Source organism: Microtus oregoni, unplaced genomic scaffold (assembly GCF_018167655.1).
Source record: "Microtus oregoni isolate MIOR12 unplaced genomic scaffold, Mior012 000024F_ref0000369, whole genome shotgun sequence".
NCBI lineage: Eukaryota > Metazoa > Chordata > Mammalia > Rodentia > Cricetidae > Microtus > Microtus oregoni.
In genome coordinates, this window is record NW_024543083.1 from 30315007 (window position 1) to 30335962 (window position 20956).

Consider the following 20956-nt stretch of genomic DNA (forward strand, 5'->3'; position numbering starts at 1 on the left):
AGACACAGAAAGCAACGCTAAAGATAGAGACCTAGAACTTTGGCAGGCTAAACACATAAGTCACCAACTATCTAGAACCTAGTCACTAACCTCTAGATAGTTGTACTGATAATGTATCTTAGGGGAGAAAGGAGTCCATGGGGGAGGAAAGGAGGCCAAGAAGAATGAGAAAGGAGCACAGGCATTCTAGGATGGCCACTGGCCCACCATCTTTTGGGTGCTAGTACTTGGAATGTTGTATAGAAGGATCCCTGTCCTGCAAGATCTCTCTAGAAACAGCCCTGTGGTAGAAATTCTCTCCTTCTGAGGACTGTTTGCTTCTGGAGAATTGTCAAGAATTTCAAACTTTAAGTTTCCTCAAACAACAGCAATCTACTTGCCAGTAGCTCAAATCTTGTGTCTATATAGCTGGGAAATCTTAGTCCCAGTGTTTATAGCCTCGTGTTTTACTAGAGTTCTAGTCAAAATTTCCTTGTTTCCCTCCTGTGTGGCCAGTGTTGTTCCAGGGACTTTTCTATGCAGTCTTTTCACAAGGACAAAGACTTTAGAATAAACGTCTGTGGAGGCAACTTCAGAGAACATAGAGGAAATGAAACTCCTAACTGTTGATGCTAAGATGAACCCTGCGTGAGTCTCTTGTAGTGCTCTGTCATAGCCAGGCAGAGTCAGAAAGACCCCTCCATTATATTCTTAATGGATTTACTAGAAGAGGAAGAGAGACTTGAGTCAGTCAGTTTCTTTACCTAGACTTGTTCTCTGCTCTTTATGATCTTGAAGAAGTTCCTTAAAGAATGGGTAGGATGCTCAAGGACTTCCTAGCTTCCAAAACCATAAGATAAATGAACAACTTTTCTTTATAAATTAACCAATCTGTGGTCTTCAGTTTTAGAAAGTGAAAATAAACTAAGATAGATCTCAAAATTTGAGGGTAAGAGAATATTTATTTTCAAAGGGAAGATGGTTTGGTTGTGTGGTTAGAGTAACTGAGAGGTGGCCTGAGGGTTTTGCTGCTGTTGTTGCTACGTGTTGTGTGAGTGAATATGTGAGCGTATGTTTGTGCGTGTGTACGTGTGTGTAGGTTCAAAGTTGACATTAGGTCTTTCCCTCTATTGTTCTCTACTTAATTTATGGAGATAGAGTTTCTCACGGAACCTGGAGCTTGCCAATTGCAGTGAGTCTTGCACAGTTATAATCAGTCTTTGCCACCCAAGTGGAGGGAATACATTGTGACCACCATATCTAGCAGGCATTTCTATGAGTTCTTGGCACACTCCCTGGTCCTCCCACCAAAGAAAATAAAAGAAAAGAGAGTGCTTTATCCATTGAGCCATCTTCTCAGCCCCTGATTTTAGTTTTAATGTAATCATTTCCATATTTTTGCATTTTTGCAGAAGATTGGGGTGGTGGTTATAGCATATTGGAGTTGCTAAGGTCTCTAATAACTGAGTCAATGCTGGGAGACAGACTGGACTCCTCCATATCAAGAGTTCAAAATCAGTGAGGCTTGCTTTATTTATTTGTTTATTTATTTATTTAGTCAGAATCACAATATCCCAGCAAACAAAAACTTTCCTCCTCCTTTGGAAAGGAGCAAATGTGGTTATAGATTTAACATTTACTGCAAAGAATCTCGAAGTCAGTGTGCAAGCTTCTCTGACACGTGGGCTCTTGGTTCATGATTTACCTTTACAGTGTTTCACAAGCTGGCTAATGCAGAGGAGGCATGCCACGTTCACATAGCCTTATTAAAATTTGCCACTAATATTGGAGGAAAAGGAGAAATATTATCTTGTTCTCCTTTGGTGGACCGTATTGTCTAAAATGTTTTTGCAAGGTTTTGGCTGAGGGGGCTCTGGCAGTTGGTAGAAAAGTGTCGTGAGAACAGCACAGATCTCCATCATTTTTGTTGCAATTGTCACAATTACTCTTCCTGAATACATACATGTTGTTAGAGAACAAAATTAATCTCCTAAAAAAATTCAACTGAAATCTATAACGGAACACAGTCCTCTTAATTGCAGACCTCGAAAGATTCTCAGTGAACGGAACTAATGGAAAAGCAGCTAAGTGAAGAGACACTGGCATCGAGACACACAAAAACAATATCCCCAACTGAGACCCAACTGAGGGTCTCAAGGGGGCAAGTCCAGGATCAAAGTGATGGCAGTTGGAATACCCCGAGAAGAGTTATTCTTCGGAAGGGGTGGCAGTGATGAGGATTTGGGCTGAGCTTACAGCACCGATATTGACAAAAACGTCTAAAACAATCTTTTACTCTTTCTTTAGAGACTCTCTGTGGGAGTTCAAGGGTAAATGGGAAATTGCTTCAATTCACTTGTTGCAGTGACATGGAACCCTTCACATAGCTGTTTTTCCATTATTTTAATTCGCTGAGAATTTTTAGAGATCTGCAATTAGGAGGGTTGTGTTCGATTATAGATTCCAGTTGAAATTTTTTTAGTTGATTAATTTTTTTCTCTAACAACATGTATGAATTCATATTTTCTCTTTCTTCCCCACCACTCTCCCTTGTCTCTTTCTTTTTCCCATTGCCCTCATCATGCATCACTTCCCCTGGATTCTAGTTTTTCCTTGTGTTTTAAATTTGCTATTTCTCTGAATTACAGGTTTTCGAGGTAATATGAGCTGAGAACCAATTGATTTTTCAAGTCTACAAGTGCACGCTTCTAGAGGTGTGAGAGCGCCTCTACCAGGTCTCTAGGATAGCCTTCAATCTGTTTGCTTTAGCTCACAAATTCCAAATTTTTTATTTAAAATTTCATTGAATTTTTAATGCTTCTAGTTTTGCGATGAAACTTGGGGTCTCTATTGTTGCTACTTAAAAAAAAATAGAATCACACTTGAGACTAAAAAGGCTATATCATTTTATTGCAATAATTGATAAACAATTTTTTGAGAGCCTTATGCACTGGGTTCTCCAACAAATGGCTACAGAATCTAAGGGCGTGAAGTCATAGCTTTAAGAAGTGGGAAAAGACTGGTGAGAAACTGTCAAAGCCAGCATCTCATAGGAAAAACAATACCTCTGAAAGCCTTGTCAACTTTTGATAAAGTCTTTGAGAAAGTCTGACCAATAAATGTCAGTCTGAGACAATGTCTGCATGTCCGATCCCCAGGGCTGGCTCAAGGAATTGGTTTAACAAGGTTTACACTTAGTCTCTTTCTTGTGAACTTCCTGTTATTCACTCCCAAAGGAGAATGACAAAGAGAGCAGTGACAAAAGACAATGTTGTTGGAGATGCAGCAGATTTCTTCAAGGAATAAGTGTGATAAATACAATCAAATAATCAAAGCATCCCTGAAAGGGAGTCCAAGGAGACAAAGTCACCGTGCACTTGGTAGCTTGATGAAAAGTAATTGCTACTGAAATCTAGAGGGAGCTAGAAAAATCTCAAAGCAAGAACATTCAAAGCCATCGGGGGGTTGATTTATTTCTGAATTAGGGGGTTTTGGTTTGAGCAATGAAGGGGATATTATTATGATCTCAGTGGGACCTTCTCAAATAACAGCGGGTGCTCTCTCAGTAAACAAAAGTTGCATTTCCGTAGGATTTATTGTCATGCTGGGGAACAGCTTTAACCAATCTTCTCAGAGTCTCAGCTTGTTAGTGTGTAAGAAAACTGAAGGACATTGGAGCAAGAACTCCAGAAGTTTCGAGATAGAGCTTTTGAAGTGAGGAACTGAGGGGGATTGGGCAGAGGGCTAGTGATACAAGTTCTATAGCATTGGCAGACACAAGAAAGGCTTTTGAAATATCAGCTGTTATTGATAATCAGGCTGCCTGTTGGAGTGAAAACATTATTTTCATCAATAAATTGATTTGTTGGCATTTCCTGAAGCCAATGGGAAACTTCAGTTGTTTTCTCATCATTTTGCCTTTATCAGACTAGAGCTTTCTAGAAGAGATTAGCAAGTCATGTTGACATGGTTACAATTTTATTATTTCATGTTTATACCTGGTGTCAAATTGTCAGACTATGATTTTAATGGGAATAGACAGTATTTTAAACTGGAAAGTTTATAGTAGTAAAGACATTTAATCAAATCTGCAGTCTGAAATAGGAAAAAAGACCAGTATAACAGGAGATTTCTAAAATTTGACCAATGTGTGATTTTAATATTGCCAAAGAAGCTCAAAAATTCATATCTAGCAAATATGGTATATATATAATTAGTTACAATAATCAACCATTTAGGTACAAAGAAAATGCTACTGTACTTCTAAAAATGTACATTATTTATAGCCTAACTACATAGAGAAGAATTGTAAAATAGCTAACGTTCTCTTTTCAAACTATAAAACACAAATAAGTTTTTAGTTAAAGACAAATACAAAATTAATTTAAGCTACTATGATGGATAATTTTGGTTGTCAAATTGACTGCATCTAGAAGCAATTGAGACATAATTTGCAGGGCATTTCTGCAAGGGTTTTTCTTGATCAGATTATGAAGCAAGAAGATCCACCCTAAATATGGGCAGAATCTTCTGGTGGAGGCTGGATAAAAAGACATGGAGGAAGAAAATTTGCTTTTAACTGTTTGTCCTCAATTTCCCTAGTAAGTTCATCTCTCCTGCTGCTAGGAATTTTAAGACACTCCTTCACAGATTTTAGAACCCACTTCTTAGCAATTCCAGTGTAGACTGAAGACCAGCAGCTCTCCTGGACTCTTCCAGGCCTTCAGCATCAGACGGAACTAATGAGATATTGGGGGTCCTGAATTGAACGGCTTGTGGCCTCTCCAGTGTGGGATAACCATAGTTGGACTCTTCAGACCACATACTGTAAGTCAATCTAATAAATCCAAAATATAATATGCACATATGTATGTGTGCATGTATGTATTTGTTCTATTAGTGCTCATCTTTTACAGAACCCCTTTTCTACAGAATCTTTTGCTAAAGCAGATTATGGTACCGAGAGTGGAGTAATTGCCATGGTGGTTCTGATGATGTTATTCTTCTCAGAAGGACTGTGGAATAATTTTGGAATCCTGAGATAGAGAATGGCTGTGAGTGTGCAGAGCTGAATGAACTGCTGTAGGATCTTGGAAGACAGGAACATTAAGAGATATGCCTACAATGGAGGACTGGCTTGCAAAGTTGCAGAGGGAGGCAAAGACTCTCTTAGATCCATTTATTTGATATTACGGACTTAGGATCTGTTCGGTTAAAACCTTTGCTTTACTGGACAATAGATGCTGGTTATCTGGGGCTGAGGAATCCAACATTAGTGAGGTGCCATCTTTTGAGGAATATTTTTTTTTTGGAGGAGATAAAATTTTATTGTCCATCATTGTTATACAAAAATCTACAATAGATTTGTACAGGAGAAAAATATCCAAGTGACTAGTAAACGGAAGCACTAACAGAAATAATTTAAACCTGCTTTTTTTCCTCCCATGATATTAGGATGACAGCCATTTCAAAGCATGATTCTGATGTCAAGGTAGCTTTTGTTCACTGGCCAAAGCTTGCCACTTAAATTAAAGCCCTTGGTCTCTGACAGTTCTACTGGCTCTTGACAAAACTTTTGAGGTCCTCGAGAAAGGTGATATATTCTTGGTGCTCTAGGGCTGTACTGAGTTCCACCAACTCATCTGCAAAAGTGTTGTCAATCCCTCAGTCCTCAAGGAAATCCATCAGGTGGTCATACAAGGCCCAGTCCAGGGAATCTGTGTTGAGTATGTAGTTTTTGAGGAATATTGCCTCAGAGTCAGCACACAGAAGCTATGGTCCAGACAGAGCCCAGGCTTTATCTGATGTCGGTAATTTTGTTTACATTCTACTAACATTAGAAGGATGGGGGCATGGATTCTTCCTCGCTTTCAGAGGGCCACTGAGGCCAGGCAGTATGTGACGTGAGACTCCGGGTAGGAAGGAGACCCTGAAAGGTCAGTATGCAAACTTGTGAAAGTGAAACCTGGGTTTCAGACCCAAAGAAAATTCCTTTCTTGCATCACTACTACTTGACTCTGATGGACTCTCAAGGTGACAGATCACAGAATTTGGCCCTGAGGAGGCTAAAAACCTCTGATAATATGCAAACATAGACATATTGTTATTTGCCGTCAAACTGTCTTCCAAAAAGATTTGAAACCCAATGGCTATATCAAACCGTAGGTATCATCCAACTTTTATCCAATTCTCTCATCTCAGTGTCTACCAACAATGTAATACTTTCTGGAAAACAAAATAAAGCAAAGAATAAAATGCCCCTCATACCTTCCTTTAGAAGCACATTTAAAAGAAAGGTAGCAGTGGGTCTTAAAAGATCTTGGAGGAAGTCACCAATTTAAAAAAATATCAAAACAAAACCCAGTAAAAACAATCATTTTTAAACTTCAAAGTCTGTTAATGGTTTATATAATTTTTTAGGTGTTAAGTTGAGAAAAAAAATCCCCAGAAAGTCTTTCATTTTACTTTCCAAGACTTTTTATTCTTTAAATTGTATGCTGTTAAGAAATGGTACTACTGCTGCTGCTGCTGCTGCTGCTGCTGCTGCTGCTGCTGCTGCTGCTGCTTTGAGTCCCTAAGCTTCCTGCATGGTGGGTGAGCATTCTAACACTGGGCTCTATTGCCAGCTCTACTGTATTCTTTTGAAAGATTACTGACATTTTTTTTTATTTAAATAGATCATTATTTGCCTCAAACAGCAATAGCAGTAGGAAGTTAACTATATTTCAATGGAAAAAGTATGTGCTAAGGATTTTTTTAAATCCTGCCACTAATACATTTTGATACACATTGAGTCTGTCGATGTTATGGTATTCATACCATGCTACACCCTGAGGCTGTTGGAAATGTGTAAAGTTCTCTATGTGGGCCTGCTGACATCCAAGTCTTTTCCCAGAATGCCGTAAATTCTGGTGGTGTGCCCAACCATCTGTTTTTACAACCACCCCTTGTGATTCCAAGTACAATAAAAGTCGAGGATCACTGCACTGTGACAAGATTACAAGGGCACTCCATTTCCACTTGAGTTCCAGTCCAGCCTGTCTTTAGATTCTCATTCCCTATAACTTTATTAAGATACAAAGATAAATGTGATAAGTTCTTTAAATACACCCACAACAAGGACACTGAAAGAGGGGAATGTATTAACCAAGTCAAGATCCCTAATTATTTCAACACATTGTGATGGGCCGACTGTGGCAAGGTAGAACTTCTTCATGTTAAATAACAAAGCACAAATCAGGGCACAGGAAGGCAACCCTGACACAAAGGCAGAGCTATGCAGATGGGACTAAATAGCACTATGCATGCAGATTTCTTGAGAAATCTGGTCAACTTTAAGTGTCCATTGCATCAAGAGTTGGGTTTGGCTGCCAGAAAGTAAACTTGGTCCAAGGCTATGTCAACAAATGCTTATGCTTGGGACAAGGAAGACCCTTTTCTTGCATGCTTCAATGGAGGAGTTTAAGTATGGAGCCATGTTCTGAACAGCATACTTTATGAACATAAACTTAGCATGATGGATGAGGATAATTGGAGCTGAAGGTTAAATAAAAAGGAATCTTTCACTGGTAGGAAAAGTTAGGCCTGGGAGAATGTGACATATATTTCCAAAATATCCGAGCAGAGTACATGTGGAAGTTAGATTAGATGAAGTGTGCAGAATGCCAAAGTCAAAAGCAATGGATAGAAGGAAGGAAACTTCAAAAACATTGGTCCTCAGTAAAGGGAACACGCTCAGGCAAACCATGGAGTGTTCCCTGTTTGTAGGGGTATTTGAGTGTTTGTGTAAGTGTTGGGTAAGGAGATCTTCATATTTTAGGATTTGAATCACACAAAAAAGGTTTCCTCAATTTTATACGTTAGTGTACTTAATATAGTTTTTTTATTAAATGAAAAAGACCCTTTATGTTTTGAATTCAGTTGAAACTGCTTAACTGGAACTTCTGCAACATGCACACCAGCCCCAAGGGGGAAAGCCACTACAGTCTCCAGTAACACAACACAGTCCCTGGGTGCTTTTCCAAAGGACAAAGGCACCACAGCAGATGGCTCTTTCAGCATATAAATTGTCACATCCTCATTGACTTTCTCTTATAAATGGAAGGTATGTCTTGCGGAAACTTTTTGGGGTGTGTCTCTTTAAGTGTCCTTGAAAACTGGCTCATCTACCAAGCTGGTATAAGTATGGAACTTTCTGAAGATCACTAATCTTGGAACTATCTCAACAGACTGCCCTGTATTCTAAGAAGTCCCTCATTCTTACTTCAAGCAACAAAGAAAACAATGGAGGTGGTGGTGGTGATGAGACTTCTTATTCCATGGCCCCAAAGATCTCAGCCATGATGACTTTAGATTTTTAGAACTCTTAGACTGATTCCAAACTTCGGGGGGACTCTAACGACAAAGAATGCATAAAGTTAAGATTGACCTCACGGGTCAAAGCATGTATCTCCCCTTACCCACTGTATTCTCACCCCCCCCACACCCCCCCCCAAAAAAAAACCTCCTACCCCTATCTTTCCTATCTTTTTAGTAGTTGAGCTCAGTCATGTGGCCTCTAAAACATGAGGATAGGGCTCCAGTCCCCAGACTTAACCTGAGCCTCCGGCCACCCCCTCCCAGCAGAGTCCAGAGAGAAGGGGAGAGAAAGGGAAAGCAAGAAGAGGATGGAGGTGGGGCTGGAGGAAAGCATGAGGCTGGAGGGAGCGAGCTTCCGAGGGAAAGAGAGGGGAGGGCAGACGGGGCTCGGCACGCTCCCTCCCTCGGCCGCTTTCTCTCACATAAGCGCAGGCAGAGGGCGCATCAGTCATGCCCTGCCCCTGCGCCCGCCGCCGCCACCGCTCGGCCCCGCGCGCGCAGGAGGCTCGAGCGCCCGGGAGCTCGCCGGCCTCGCCGCCGCCGGGCGCCCCGCCGCCCTCCTCCCGCCCCCCGACTCCGCCGCCGCCACCGCCTCTCCCGCGGCTCCCGCGGCCCCGGCTCCTTTCACTTCGGGCGAGGGGAGGGAGGAGGGGGACGAGGGACCCACGGGCTCCTCGGGACCAGTGGAACATCTCGGGGTGACTGGGCTTAACCAACCCCCCTCCCCTTCTTTGCAAAACGCCAAAACAAAACCGCGATCGGCGGGCGGCGGAGCCGGCCCCCGGCGCCCTCGCTTCACCTCGCGGGCCGCCACCGAGGGCAGCTCGGATGTCCGGTTTCCTGTGAGCCTCGTACCTGACACCCGGCGCCTCTCCCAGGCGCGGGCTGCCATATCGGAGGGCAAAAGTTGGGAGCTGCGGAGTCCCCGGGATCCGCTCACCCAGGGGGGTCCCCCGAAGGAAACCGCGGGACTGGGACGAGGACAGGACCTCAGCCTCGCGCCCCAGCCTGCGTCTGCCAGCGGACCGGCCTCCCCGCTCCCGGTCCTTCCACCATGCACTTGCTGGGCTTCTTGGCTCTGGCGTGTTCCTTGCTCGCCGCTGCGCTGATCCCGGGTCCCCGCGAGGCGCCCGCCACCGCCGCCGCCTTCGAGTCGGGACTGGGCTTCTCGGAAGCGGAGCCCGACGGGGGCGAGGTCAAGGTAGGTGCGCGGACCCCGCCGGGCTGGGCTGAGACTCCTCAGCTCCCAGTCCTGGACTGTGGGCTTGGCTTTGCTGGGTGTACAGAGAACCTGCAGTGGAGAGTGTGTGCATAATTATTTATTTAACCTTTGGATCCAAAGTGAGAGATTGGTGCACGCTTCCTTGGAGCAAAGTTTCTCCTTCTTTTTTTTTTTTTTTTTCCAGGGGGAAAGCTGTTACTAGAAAGAAAGCAACTTAGAGGAGTGAAGGGGCCCAAAAAGGTGTCCTGTGACAGAAATGGAGCATTCTCTTTCAGAATGGTATCCTGGTGCCAACAGGAGAGCTTGCACCCTGTCCCCATGGCAAGGCTCCAGAGAGAATTTCATTACTGTAGGGAAATGTTCTTTTCTTTTCCTGGCTGGTTCTTTGGACTCCAAGGAGCTTCTGTGATGTGTGATTAGACAACTTAGCTCTCTGGCCCTGGAGTGTTTATAGCGGGAGCCCTGGGCACTGGGAACTAGTTTGGAAAAAGTGGAAGTAAATTTAGTAACTAGTCTTGGCGGTTTTAGATTTTAGGATTAACTTGAACTTGCTCAAATCAAAGATGTAACAGAGATTGGAATCTGTTAAATCATTGTCAAGAGAGACTTTTCCCCAGCCTTATCAACTGTGTCTCTAAACTCTGGCTATGTTATAGTAAACACTGAAGAGTCAATGTGTTTTATTTTGTTTTTAAGTTTTTTTTTTTTAAAGTCCCTTTCCTAAACATGTTAAGGCACTTTGGAAGACATTCTGATTCTCAAAAGAAGTTATCTTACCTTGTTCTTGTGTATTTCTCTTTGGGACCTTCTAAGGAATATCTGTAAATCTTAAAGTTTTGAGCTCCTGAAGAAGTTGCACCGCGAAGCCCCTCTGGCTGGGAGCAGACTGAAGTGGTTTTACTGTAGCTGACTGCAAGTGGGAAACAGGCAAGGGGTGTGTTCCTCTCAACTTTCAGCTGACTTTATTGGGGATCTCATACGGAATGTGCAGAGATCAAATCACCCTCCCTGGGTTTTGTCTGAGACTACGCTTAGATACGGACAAAGACTCAAGCCAACTACCATTGTGTTTACATTTGGGAAAAGTATCAGAATTTGTAGTTCATTATGAGAATCGTAACTCTCAACGTAAACTTATTAGTGTAACTATAGGGATGAGAACATTATTGTTCAAAGTACCACCAAAATCAAGCTCTGAATCTAATACTGCTTCTTGTAATATGAGCCCTTCAGTTTTGCCAGACCCATTCACTTTCTGACTCTTCAACCTTCATAGGTATGACTTACTCAGACAGCATCTCCATTGCCTCTGATAACTGGCTTTGATTTACCGTAGAGAAGTGTTTAGCACTGAGTAAAATGAGAAACAATTTCTGATAAGCCAATAGTTTACACAATAGTCAGTCACCACCGAGTCAGTCCTGAGTGACTGTACCAAAGCACAAATGTGTGTGTGTGTATGTCTGAGCGCTCAGGTGTGTATTCCAGAAAGGTAGAGAGTTGCGAGATAAAAAAAAAAGTCCCTGCATTTTTAATTTTCAAGGCTATTGTCATTTGCATGCCTTAAATTTCTCCTTTTCTCTGAAATTCTATATATTTTGTTTGCAAAAGTCTCTGTATTTAATCACTTCTTAAATTCTGTATGGTGAACAAGCACTGATATTTGATATGAAATACAATTTTTTTTTTATCTGTAGGAGGACACTTTATTTTGTGTCTTTGAGTTTCGTGGGCAGTGAACCTGTATACTTAGCTGTTCCCTAGTGGGTGAAGAGGACTTGACAGCCTATTTTCCAGATGTTTTCAGGAAACCACTGTGCCCTTGCTGAGTACACAGCACACAGTGAGCCAAGCACTGGTGTAAAAGACTCCATGTCTCTCCCTAGTGGCCTTTCCAAGCACCTCAGTTCCCTTCAAGCAGTGGAGAACCTGAAGGACACCGGTTGTAAGTGACCTAAAACCTCAAGATAACAACAAGGTGTCAATTATACATAGTATTGACTCGTACAAAGTTTTGTTAATGCATAGCTACCCATGTCGCTTTTTTAAATTCACAAATAGAGAAAAGCTATTAAGCTATGAAGAGAGCTGGGCATCCAGCCTTCGTTGTGGCATCCAAGGCTATGCAGATAATTGAAAGTAGGTCCCTCTTTCTCATGTTTTTTTTTTTCATGGTTGTATGATGTAATGAAAAGTCCTAAATCATTTTCTGAAGGGTGTTAATGCAAACAGGACAGTGTTAGAAAACTAAAGCAACAGGATACTGTGGGCGTAAAAAGAAATATTCCAGACTTGTTATCAAACAAATGGCTATTGTTGATCTTGGAGGAAGCACCTAATTGCTGTAGCTAATAATTTGCATTCCAAGTCTGCATGGAGCATACTCTGGTGAGTTGTAATTGAGGAATTTAGCTTTAAGAAAGACATTGGATTATGACAAAAAGTAAACCAGAAGGAAGACTTACGTCATATATACTATAACTATCAAAGTTTTTTCTTTTATCGAAAGCATATTCTTTTCTTACATAATATATCCTGATTGCGGTCCCCCTTCCAATTACTTCCACTTCCATTTTTTGTCTCTTATTTAAAAACAAAAGGTTTTTATGAGCTGATAATAATCGAAATATAATATATAAAACAAAAATGAGCTTGTTGGTTGTGACACATATCTTTAATCTCATCACTCGGGAGGCAGAGGCAGGTGGATCTGTGTGAGTTTGAGGTCAGCCTGGTCTACAAGAGTTACTTCCAGGACAGTTGGGCTACATAGAGAAACTCTATCTTGAAAAACCAACCAATCAAACAAACAAACAAATCCAAAAAAAAAAAACAAAAAACAAAATCAAACAAACAAATAGAAGGAAAAGAACCCAAGAGAAGGCACAAGAAACAAATAAATTTAAAAAAAAAAGAAAGAAAGAAAAGGGAAAGACTTGACAGGACATTATGAGACAAGGTGCCTCCAAAGATGCCACTGAATTCATTTTCGGTTAGCCATGCTCTGCTGGGCATGCAGCCTACACTTAATTGTAGTTTGTTTTTTCTGGGTTAGGGATGGGGCCATGTGTTCATTTCTCCTTTCAGGTCTAAGACTCCATCTGGTAAAGAGCCATGTGGCTTCCTCAGTCTCTGTGAGTTCATATGTATTTTAATCATTGCTGATTTAGGGACAACAAAGGGCCTTGGCGTCCTCCATTCCCTCTGGTTCTTACAATCTTTCTTCCTCTTCTGCAGTGTTCCCTGATCCCTGTGAGAAGGTATTTGATAGAGACTCTCAGTTATAGACAACTGTTCCAAGGTCTCTCACTCTCTGCATGATGTCTGGCTGTTGGGACTGTATTTGCTCCCATCTGCTGCAGGAAGAAGATTCTCCAATAATAGCTGAGCAAGGCATTGATCATATTTGCCTTTTTGGGTAGCTATCAAACTTTAAATACAATGTTTTTATTTTTTCATTGAGTTTTTTTATTCATGTGTACAATTTATTTTGTTCATATCCTTCCTCCACTTTGCCATTCCAAATCTTTCCAGAACTCTCCTCCCCCAAATTTCATGTTTTCCTAATTTGTTCTTGAAAAAGGGTATGCAAATATGTATGTCTTTACTTACTTTGGTTTACAATAGATCAGATTTTATCAATTTTAATAGGTTTATATACTTTGTGTGTTTTAGTTTATTATTTATTCTGTCAACCAAATCAATGGCAGTGTTCTTAAAGGTACCATATGTGTGCCTGCACCAGATTTCCCTAGAGGTCTTTGTTTTTTTTTTTTTTTTAACCTGATACCAAGTAAATCTTTGGGCTTTGGTTAGGAATACACATTTGAAATAATATCCCAAGTCATTTCTATTCTCAATAAAAGTATTACATGCTGCATTTGGATGATTAAGTTCATTAGATTTTATCATGATCATCATTTAATTCATCATTTCAATTTGTGAAATATGTCAGGCAGAAGTCATCTTGAAAGACATGGCCCTTTTCTATTTTTTTTTAAGTACTGTACTATTGAGATGAAAAAGTCAAGGTAAATTATTATCTATTTTCATAAAATTAAAATTATGAAATGTTTATCTATTATGAAATTTATCTATTATTATGATCTATAATTATGAAATTTGCATTGTATATGTTCTGAAGTTTGGGAGAGACTCATCTGTGGGGTTATTTGATCTAGAATCTTTGATCTCAGAGAAGAGCTTTGATTGTAATTGGATTGTTCATTTTTAATAGATGAATTCATCAACACCAGAATTACACTTGCTGTACATGATAGCATGGGGACATGAGAAAGCAAACAGGGCAGTTTGGAGCTGGGGTGTTATATAGATAACAGTGAGTTCTCCTGAGTATCAGTATGTTTAGATAGCCAGAATTCTGCTTGGTTTGTTTCGCCACTCAGCCTTCAGGGTTTTGACTTAACACTGTGAGTCATGGGGGAAGGGTTAGTTATTATCTCAGAAAATAATAAGCAGACCATTGAAATAATCCTAAGACTGGATAAAAGTCATAAAGATTAATGGAGGGTGTCTAATTAAGAAGTCAAAGAGATACATCAGATGGAGAGTCATGCACAGCCCCAGCAGGGCAGAGACAAGAAGGACAGGATGAAGGAGCTGTCCCCAGAGGATGGACCCGTCATTCTGGGGATTGATTACTGTGAAAGTTGAAGGAGCAGGAGAAATTAGCCCTGACCTCAATATTTTAGTCATAGGACAATATTGTTTTCCACTTGTAGAATTAGGCTATTTCATAGAAGAACATGGGTAGCAGTATAATTCCACAGATCACTTAAGGCACTAGCAGGAATAAGACTTATTTGGAAAAGCAAAATAAACCTCAAAGTAAGCTCTTACATCAGTGGTTCTCAACCTTCCTAATACTCAGACTCTTTAATACAGTTCCTCCTGTTATGATTGCCCCCAACCATAAAATTATTTCATTGCTACATCATAACTGTAATTTTGTTACTGTTTTTCAAGAAATCTGATATGCAACTCCCAAAGGCATTGCGCCCCATAGGTTGAGAGCCTCTGTTTTAAAGGGAAGTGACTGTCTTGGGCCAGTAGGACTTAAGGTGTGTGATAAAGTTGTGACAGTTGTTTCTACAATCTCTGTGAATAGTTAAAATATATTAGCTTGTATTTAACATATAAAAACATAATTTTATTCAAGTAAAACAGTTAATATAGCGATGATGTGTCCTCATTTAGTTCGAACCTTGTCTGTGTTTCTCTGTTCTCCTATCTTCTCCTAACTTCTTGGTAGGAACCTCCCCACTTCCACAATATCAGAATTCTAAGATTAGGAATAAGGTGCTGTTAACTTCTTACTTCATTCCACCTCAACTTCTGTTAGAGCCTTCAATTTGACTTCTTAGATGCCTCTTCTGAGGAAGGCAGAGGTTTGTCTAAGGGAAGTATTGGATTGTTGTCTGCTTTTCTGAATTAGCTACTATCTATGGATAGACATAGAGTCATACAGCTTGGTTTTGCTCAAAGTATAATAATGTGTTTTTCTCATTCTTCTCTCTGGTTTTTGCTATGCTGTGTTTACTGCTCTGACAGTGGTGGGAGCTGGGAGAATGGGCCCAAAGAGGGTAACTGAAGTTTCATGCAGTAGCCAACTTTATACAGAGCATCAGACAATTTATACTCGGAGGGTTAAGAGGACTCACACAAGTAAAGTGGACAGTCACAAGGGCAAACCACACATGACAGGCAAGCTGCACATGGCAAAAACATGTTTTCCATACAGGCATATAAACAAATAACACTAGCCGTTTGTGTAGTCAATAATCTGAAATAAACTCACTCCTCTCCACTACACCTGAGCGAAGCAGAAAAATATATTCCGAGAAAAAGTCCATGTTTTTGAAGAAACTGAGGTCACAAGACTCTTGTCTTGTTTTCTTGGAGTTTTCTCATAAGCACTCAGAAATCTCCCTCTGACTCTGTTCTTGAACTGTGTTCTGACAATGCTGGATACATGTGGATTTGTATCCAAAATGCTCAGTTCACCTTTCTTTGGCTTTACTTCTTTATATTTATTCTCAACTATGATTTCCTGGTAACCATTTTTTTCATGTCACTCGATAAAAACTGACTTAGCAAACAGTTTCTGACTGCAGTGCTTCCTCTTTAGGTCTGTAGTCTTTGTTCCAATCCTACACTGATTTGAAAGCTTGGACTCATAGATTTGGGGGCTGTAGCTCTTGCAAGATATATAGTCACCTTGTTTGAAGCCTGGATGCTTGGCTCAGCTGAAACTGGGGTTTTGCGGACAAGGGGATGGGCATGTGGGGATGTCAGATTCTTTCAGTGCCAGTGCCGGTCTTGCCCAAGCTGCTGCACAACACTCCATCTTCTAGATACCAGCTATTCCCTAAACATTGAGACTAAGAGGAAATAATAATGGTCCTCACCACCCTGAGAACCTTTGTGCATCCTCTTTGTCACTCTAGACTCATAATCTGATATCATTTTGATTTTCACTTCATCTCCATAGATGGATGCCATGTTATATTAAGGATGATAAGTGTAAGATGTAAGTTACTGAACCAGGAATAATATCAGTCTTTAGTCTTAGGGTCTGAGATGGTGTTGATGTTGTGTATATGTGTGGCAGGTTCATGTGTGTACTCTGGTTCAAAATCAGATCCTTAGGCCTTCACAACAAGCGTTTTACTGACAGCCATCTCCCATCTAAGAATAGTTTCTTGTTTTGTTTTTCCTTTTTATAAAAACAGTGAACCTTTACAACATTTATCTTAGAATAATGGTTTCACAAACCATCTGGGCTGTGAAGACTCATGCTTTTTTTTAATGTTTGTTTTAAATTTAAGTGCTCTATATGCATGTATGCCTGCAGATCCCATTATAGATGGTTGTAAGTACCATGTGGTTGCTGGGAATTGAACTCAGGACTTCTAGAAGAACAGCCAGTGCTCTTAGCCTCTGAGACATCTCTCCAGCTCCAAGAAAGACTCCATGCTTTTATTTCCTTTCAGAATCTTTCTGCACTTTTTTCTGCTGATTTTATCATTGTGCAAGAACACAGAGGAAATCATATTACAGCCATTAGGGTAAACTAGTTACATTTACTTATGAATGAACAGGAACCTCCTAGCCTTTACCATTTGCCACACCTTTGACTAAAAGTAGATCATAGATGGACAATATCCTGGATCAGGGTTTCACTTAGCCTAGGTTACTCTTGAACACTAAGCAATCTGGGGTGAGGAATTCTCTTTTAATCCCAGAGTGATAGGATTACAGGCTTTTGCCACAATGTCTACTGCATAAATGTTCTGGCTGCCAAATATTGAAAAAAACAATTGCTTAGCCAGGGCCTTTGCAAGAATTTCTAATAGGTTTTCTGAATTTGCAATATGATTTTGTGAAAAAAATAGGTGGGGGGGCTTTTCACGTCTAACAAGCCTTCACCAATCAGAGGGCTCAGCAAGAACCAATCAGAGTTAACAAGAGACCCATCCCTTCTCCAACTTCCAGGCATTTATTCTGTCATCTTTTAAAGATTGCCTTATTACTGGAGGATATACATTCTTGTTATAAGCTGAACTGACCTTTTGCTACATAAGTGCAGGTTCATTTTTATGTTCTTTGGGATTTAAGATACTGTTGATAATTGGAGCTGTCAGGTTAAATAAAAAGGAATATTTCACTGGTAGGAAAAGTTTGGCCTGGGAGAATGTGACATTCTATTTCCAAGATATCTGAGCAGAGTACATGTGGAAGTTAGATTAAATAAAGTATGCAAAATGCTAAAGTCAAAAGCAATGGATAAATAAAAGGGAACCTTAAAAACACTGGTCTTCAATAATTGCAAGACAGATGAAAAATGGATTCAGCAAAGAACTTTGAATAACAATTCAAAGTTGATAATGAGTTTGATTTATATTTAAATTCTAAAGTTTACAACAAAACACTTTAGGCTTGAAATTGGTTCTCCTGCAACATTCCTATTGCTCTTTCAGAGTTTGTAGTTTATGCAAACAGAGACTGTGTTCAATTAGTTGGTTTTATTGAGCATTCAGGGCAAATGTTCTTTTGTATGATTTTACATAAAAATCCTTTTTTGTATGATGAATTCTCATTGTTTTACTGTTTCCTTGTATGAACATTGCCCTGATAGGTTGGAAAGATGGGGTATGTGTCATCTACAAGTGTTCAGTAGACTTTGTTTTGGTATTCATTTTACCTTGTATCTTGGGCTTCCTTCCTTCCTTCCTTCCTTCCTTCCTTCCTTCCTTCCCTCCCTCCCTCCCTCCCTCCCTCCTTCCTTCCTTTCCTCCCCTTTCTTTCATTCTTTTTTCTTTCCTTCCTTCCTTTTCTTCTCTTCTTTTCTTCTCCCCCCCCTTTCTTTTTTTCTTTCTTTCTTTCTGTTTTGGAACTCGCACTCTTGACCAAGATGGCCTCAAATTCACAGATACTGCTTGCCTCTGCATTTCGAGTGCTGGAATTAAGGGCGTAAGCCACCACCACCCCGCCGCCCGGCATATCTTGATTTCTAAATGACCCTTTTTCTTTCACACAAAGTATATGGTCTTAAGTGGTGAAAGCTGGACCCAAACTTGCTTTTTCCTCTGATGGCAGAACCTTTGTAAATTCCTTTGAACTTTCAAGAACAGTGTCTAGAAGTCATGCTGATTGTTTGCAACTTATTGCAGTCACATAACAGCCAAGAGTAGAACTGTTAGGACAGAAAATTAAACAATGGAGAGGGGTGGAGGCATTGTGATAATTCCTGAATCCTTATTGTGGCTATCCACATTTATACCCTGCCAGTGCCTCCTACTGTGCCTAGGACAACACAGGTTAGTCTTTTTTACAAGTAAGGTGAAGATGAAAGTAAAGATTCCCACTATATCATTGAGGCTTCAAGAGTAGAGAGCTAAGTAATGGCTAGAGGGATGGATTAACACTATGACTGGCCTCTGTGGTTAGCGTTCTATAATGTAATGGTTTGGCTTCATGACTAAGGGGAAAAAAATCAAAGCATAGATTATGTCTCGAGCATACGGAGTAACTCTGATTGTCTAGGACATTAAAAAGAAATTTATTGAAAATAATGTATTATAAATTGTCATAATTTCTAAGAAGTTATGTACATAGAGTGTTAATTGTTTGGGCTAAAGCCCCACATGTAGTACTTGTAACATGTTTTCACCTGTTTTGGGTCCTGAGTTTTGTCAGTCCTTGAAAGTGACAGCCCTGGCCCTTTAGAAAATTATTTAAACATTTTAAATATATTTTTATTTGTTCAATCCCCATACATTTGTTTACTAGTTTTTGTTTATTCTTCTCTCATATTTTACATCGTGACCACAATTCTCCCTCTTCTTCTCCCATTCTCTTTCCCCCATCCCCACCCCATCCATTTCTCCTCCAGTTCCCTTCAGAAAAGGGGAGGTTTCCCAGAAATAGCAACTAAATCTGGATATCAAGTTCAATAAGACTAGGCACATCCCCTCATATTAAGGCTGGAAAAGAAGAAATAGGGTCCCAAAAGCAGACGAAAGAGTCAGAGACAACAGCACCCTCTCTCACTTTTAGGATTCCTACAAGAACACCAAACACCACAACCATAACCTGTCTGAAGAAGAAAACAAATCTAAAAAACAGTCTTGAACAGAATATGCTAATTAAAAATAAACTAATATGGTACTTCAATGTGTGAACATCTAAAAATCTCAGCAAAATTATGTTGACAAATCTATAAATCTAAAAACAAGTTAGTGTGTATGCCTAAAATATTAAAAAGCATTTCACTGAAGAACTATGAAGAAAACTCAATGAAAGTTACATGCAACCGCTAAGCTTCTGTGGATTTGCTAGGAAAAGTGAGCTTTCCTTGCTTCTTTGCGATTGTCTTCCTGTATGGCAGCTGGTACAGGATGTACCATGTCTGTTGTCCATTAGATGAATCATGGAATCGACACTTCTGGTTTACCTGGGTGATTTGAATGCCCTCACTCTACCGTAGTTGGTTTCATTTGACCATTCTGTTAGGTCATCAGTCAATGCTATCAACTGCATGATTCCCTTGTGTTCAATGCTATATGTTACTGGGCATTGAGGAACATGAGTGGTCAGAAAAAAGGAATTAAAAAAAAAGACATCAATTTGTTTTACAACGCAAATGATCAGCCATGAAAACATGTGCATACAAGTCACATACAGACTAAGAAGATCATATCTATGTATTTAGAAATATATATGTATATATATATATATAAACATATATGTATCTTACAACAATTAAAGAGAACACGGGTCACAAGAAAGAAGAATACACAATTCTAAGCTCTAGATATCATCTCGAATCTAGTCATTTTTTAGGATCCCCATGTTTTAGGACTTTCAATCAGCTATCAATCATACTTCCCAACAGAACACAGAAACCATCCAGCACATAAATAGATATGCACATGGACAATTCATTATCCATACATTTGTCTACAAGCATACTGGTATCATCTTTTTAAAAAAAATAATTTTGAGTTTTAATTTAAAGGTTAGAATTTCATCTGAACAAAGCACTTATATGGAAGTTTCACAGCATTCAGACTTAGACTTTTACATAAAATAATTTCTTGTATTGACTTTTTTCATTTATAGACTATTAGACTATTTGTCTTAAACACTGCTGAGCTTTTTTTTTTTTTTCATGACAGGGCTTCCACTGCTGTTACTTTTATTTTGCTTTTTGGGCAAATCACAATTAAAAATAATATTGTTTGCTTAATATTATCTTACATGCAGAGTTCAAAACAAAAGGAATCAAAACAGAGCAAACGAGTGCATGGGTGTGTGCCATGCAGAGACAAACAGCACATCAGTCACCCTTGAGGGAATTGACTAGGCATATAGGGACCTACTCCCTCAACAAGTAGTGTGAAATGTGTGCCACCTTTTCAGAAATGGCAAACATAGTTACCAAACTAAAGAAGGTGTGTTGGTAGCAGCCTTTCACCAAGAAAATGTCGATTTTTCTCATTTTTTTTTCTTTACACATGAGTCAGGTCCCTCCCCACCACGTGCATAATTTGACAAATTACATCATATTGGAATCTTAAATAAAATGTTTTCTTTTTCTTTTAACACGAGTGGCCCCACAGCTGCCTTGTGTCTCGTAATTGAATTCCTATAATCTGTAAAATGCATTGCTATTTCCGCTTGCTCAAAAAATTTCTTGGAAGTAGCCAGTTAATATCAAGGACAAGATGTGGGCTTGTTTGAAACCACCATGGGTTACTTTACTACAGTATCATTGCCTAAATGGAATATTTTTAATTCTTTTTCTTTATTTGTGTCTGTTGTATTTAGTTACTTTATTCCTTTTAAATCCCTCTTCCAAGTTTCTGTTTTGAA

General features: G+C 39.9%; 1 protein-coding gene across 1 annotated transcript in view; it reads left to right on the forward strand.

Moving 5' to 3' along the window:
- The first annotated feature begins 8906 nt into the window (after window positions 1-8906).
- Vegfc (vascular endothelial growth factor C) overlaps window positions 8907-20956 on the forward strand; it is a 103396-nt gene continuing 91346 nt past the window's right edge. Inside the window, exon 1 of the mRNA XM_041673857.1 lies at window positions 8907-9538. Coding sequence (XP_041529791.1) covers window positions 9392-9538 — 147 coding nt within the window. The 5' untranslated portion in view covers window positions 8907-9391. The remainder of the gene's footprint in view (window positions 9539-20956) is intronic.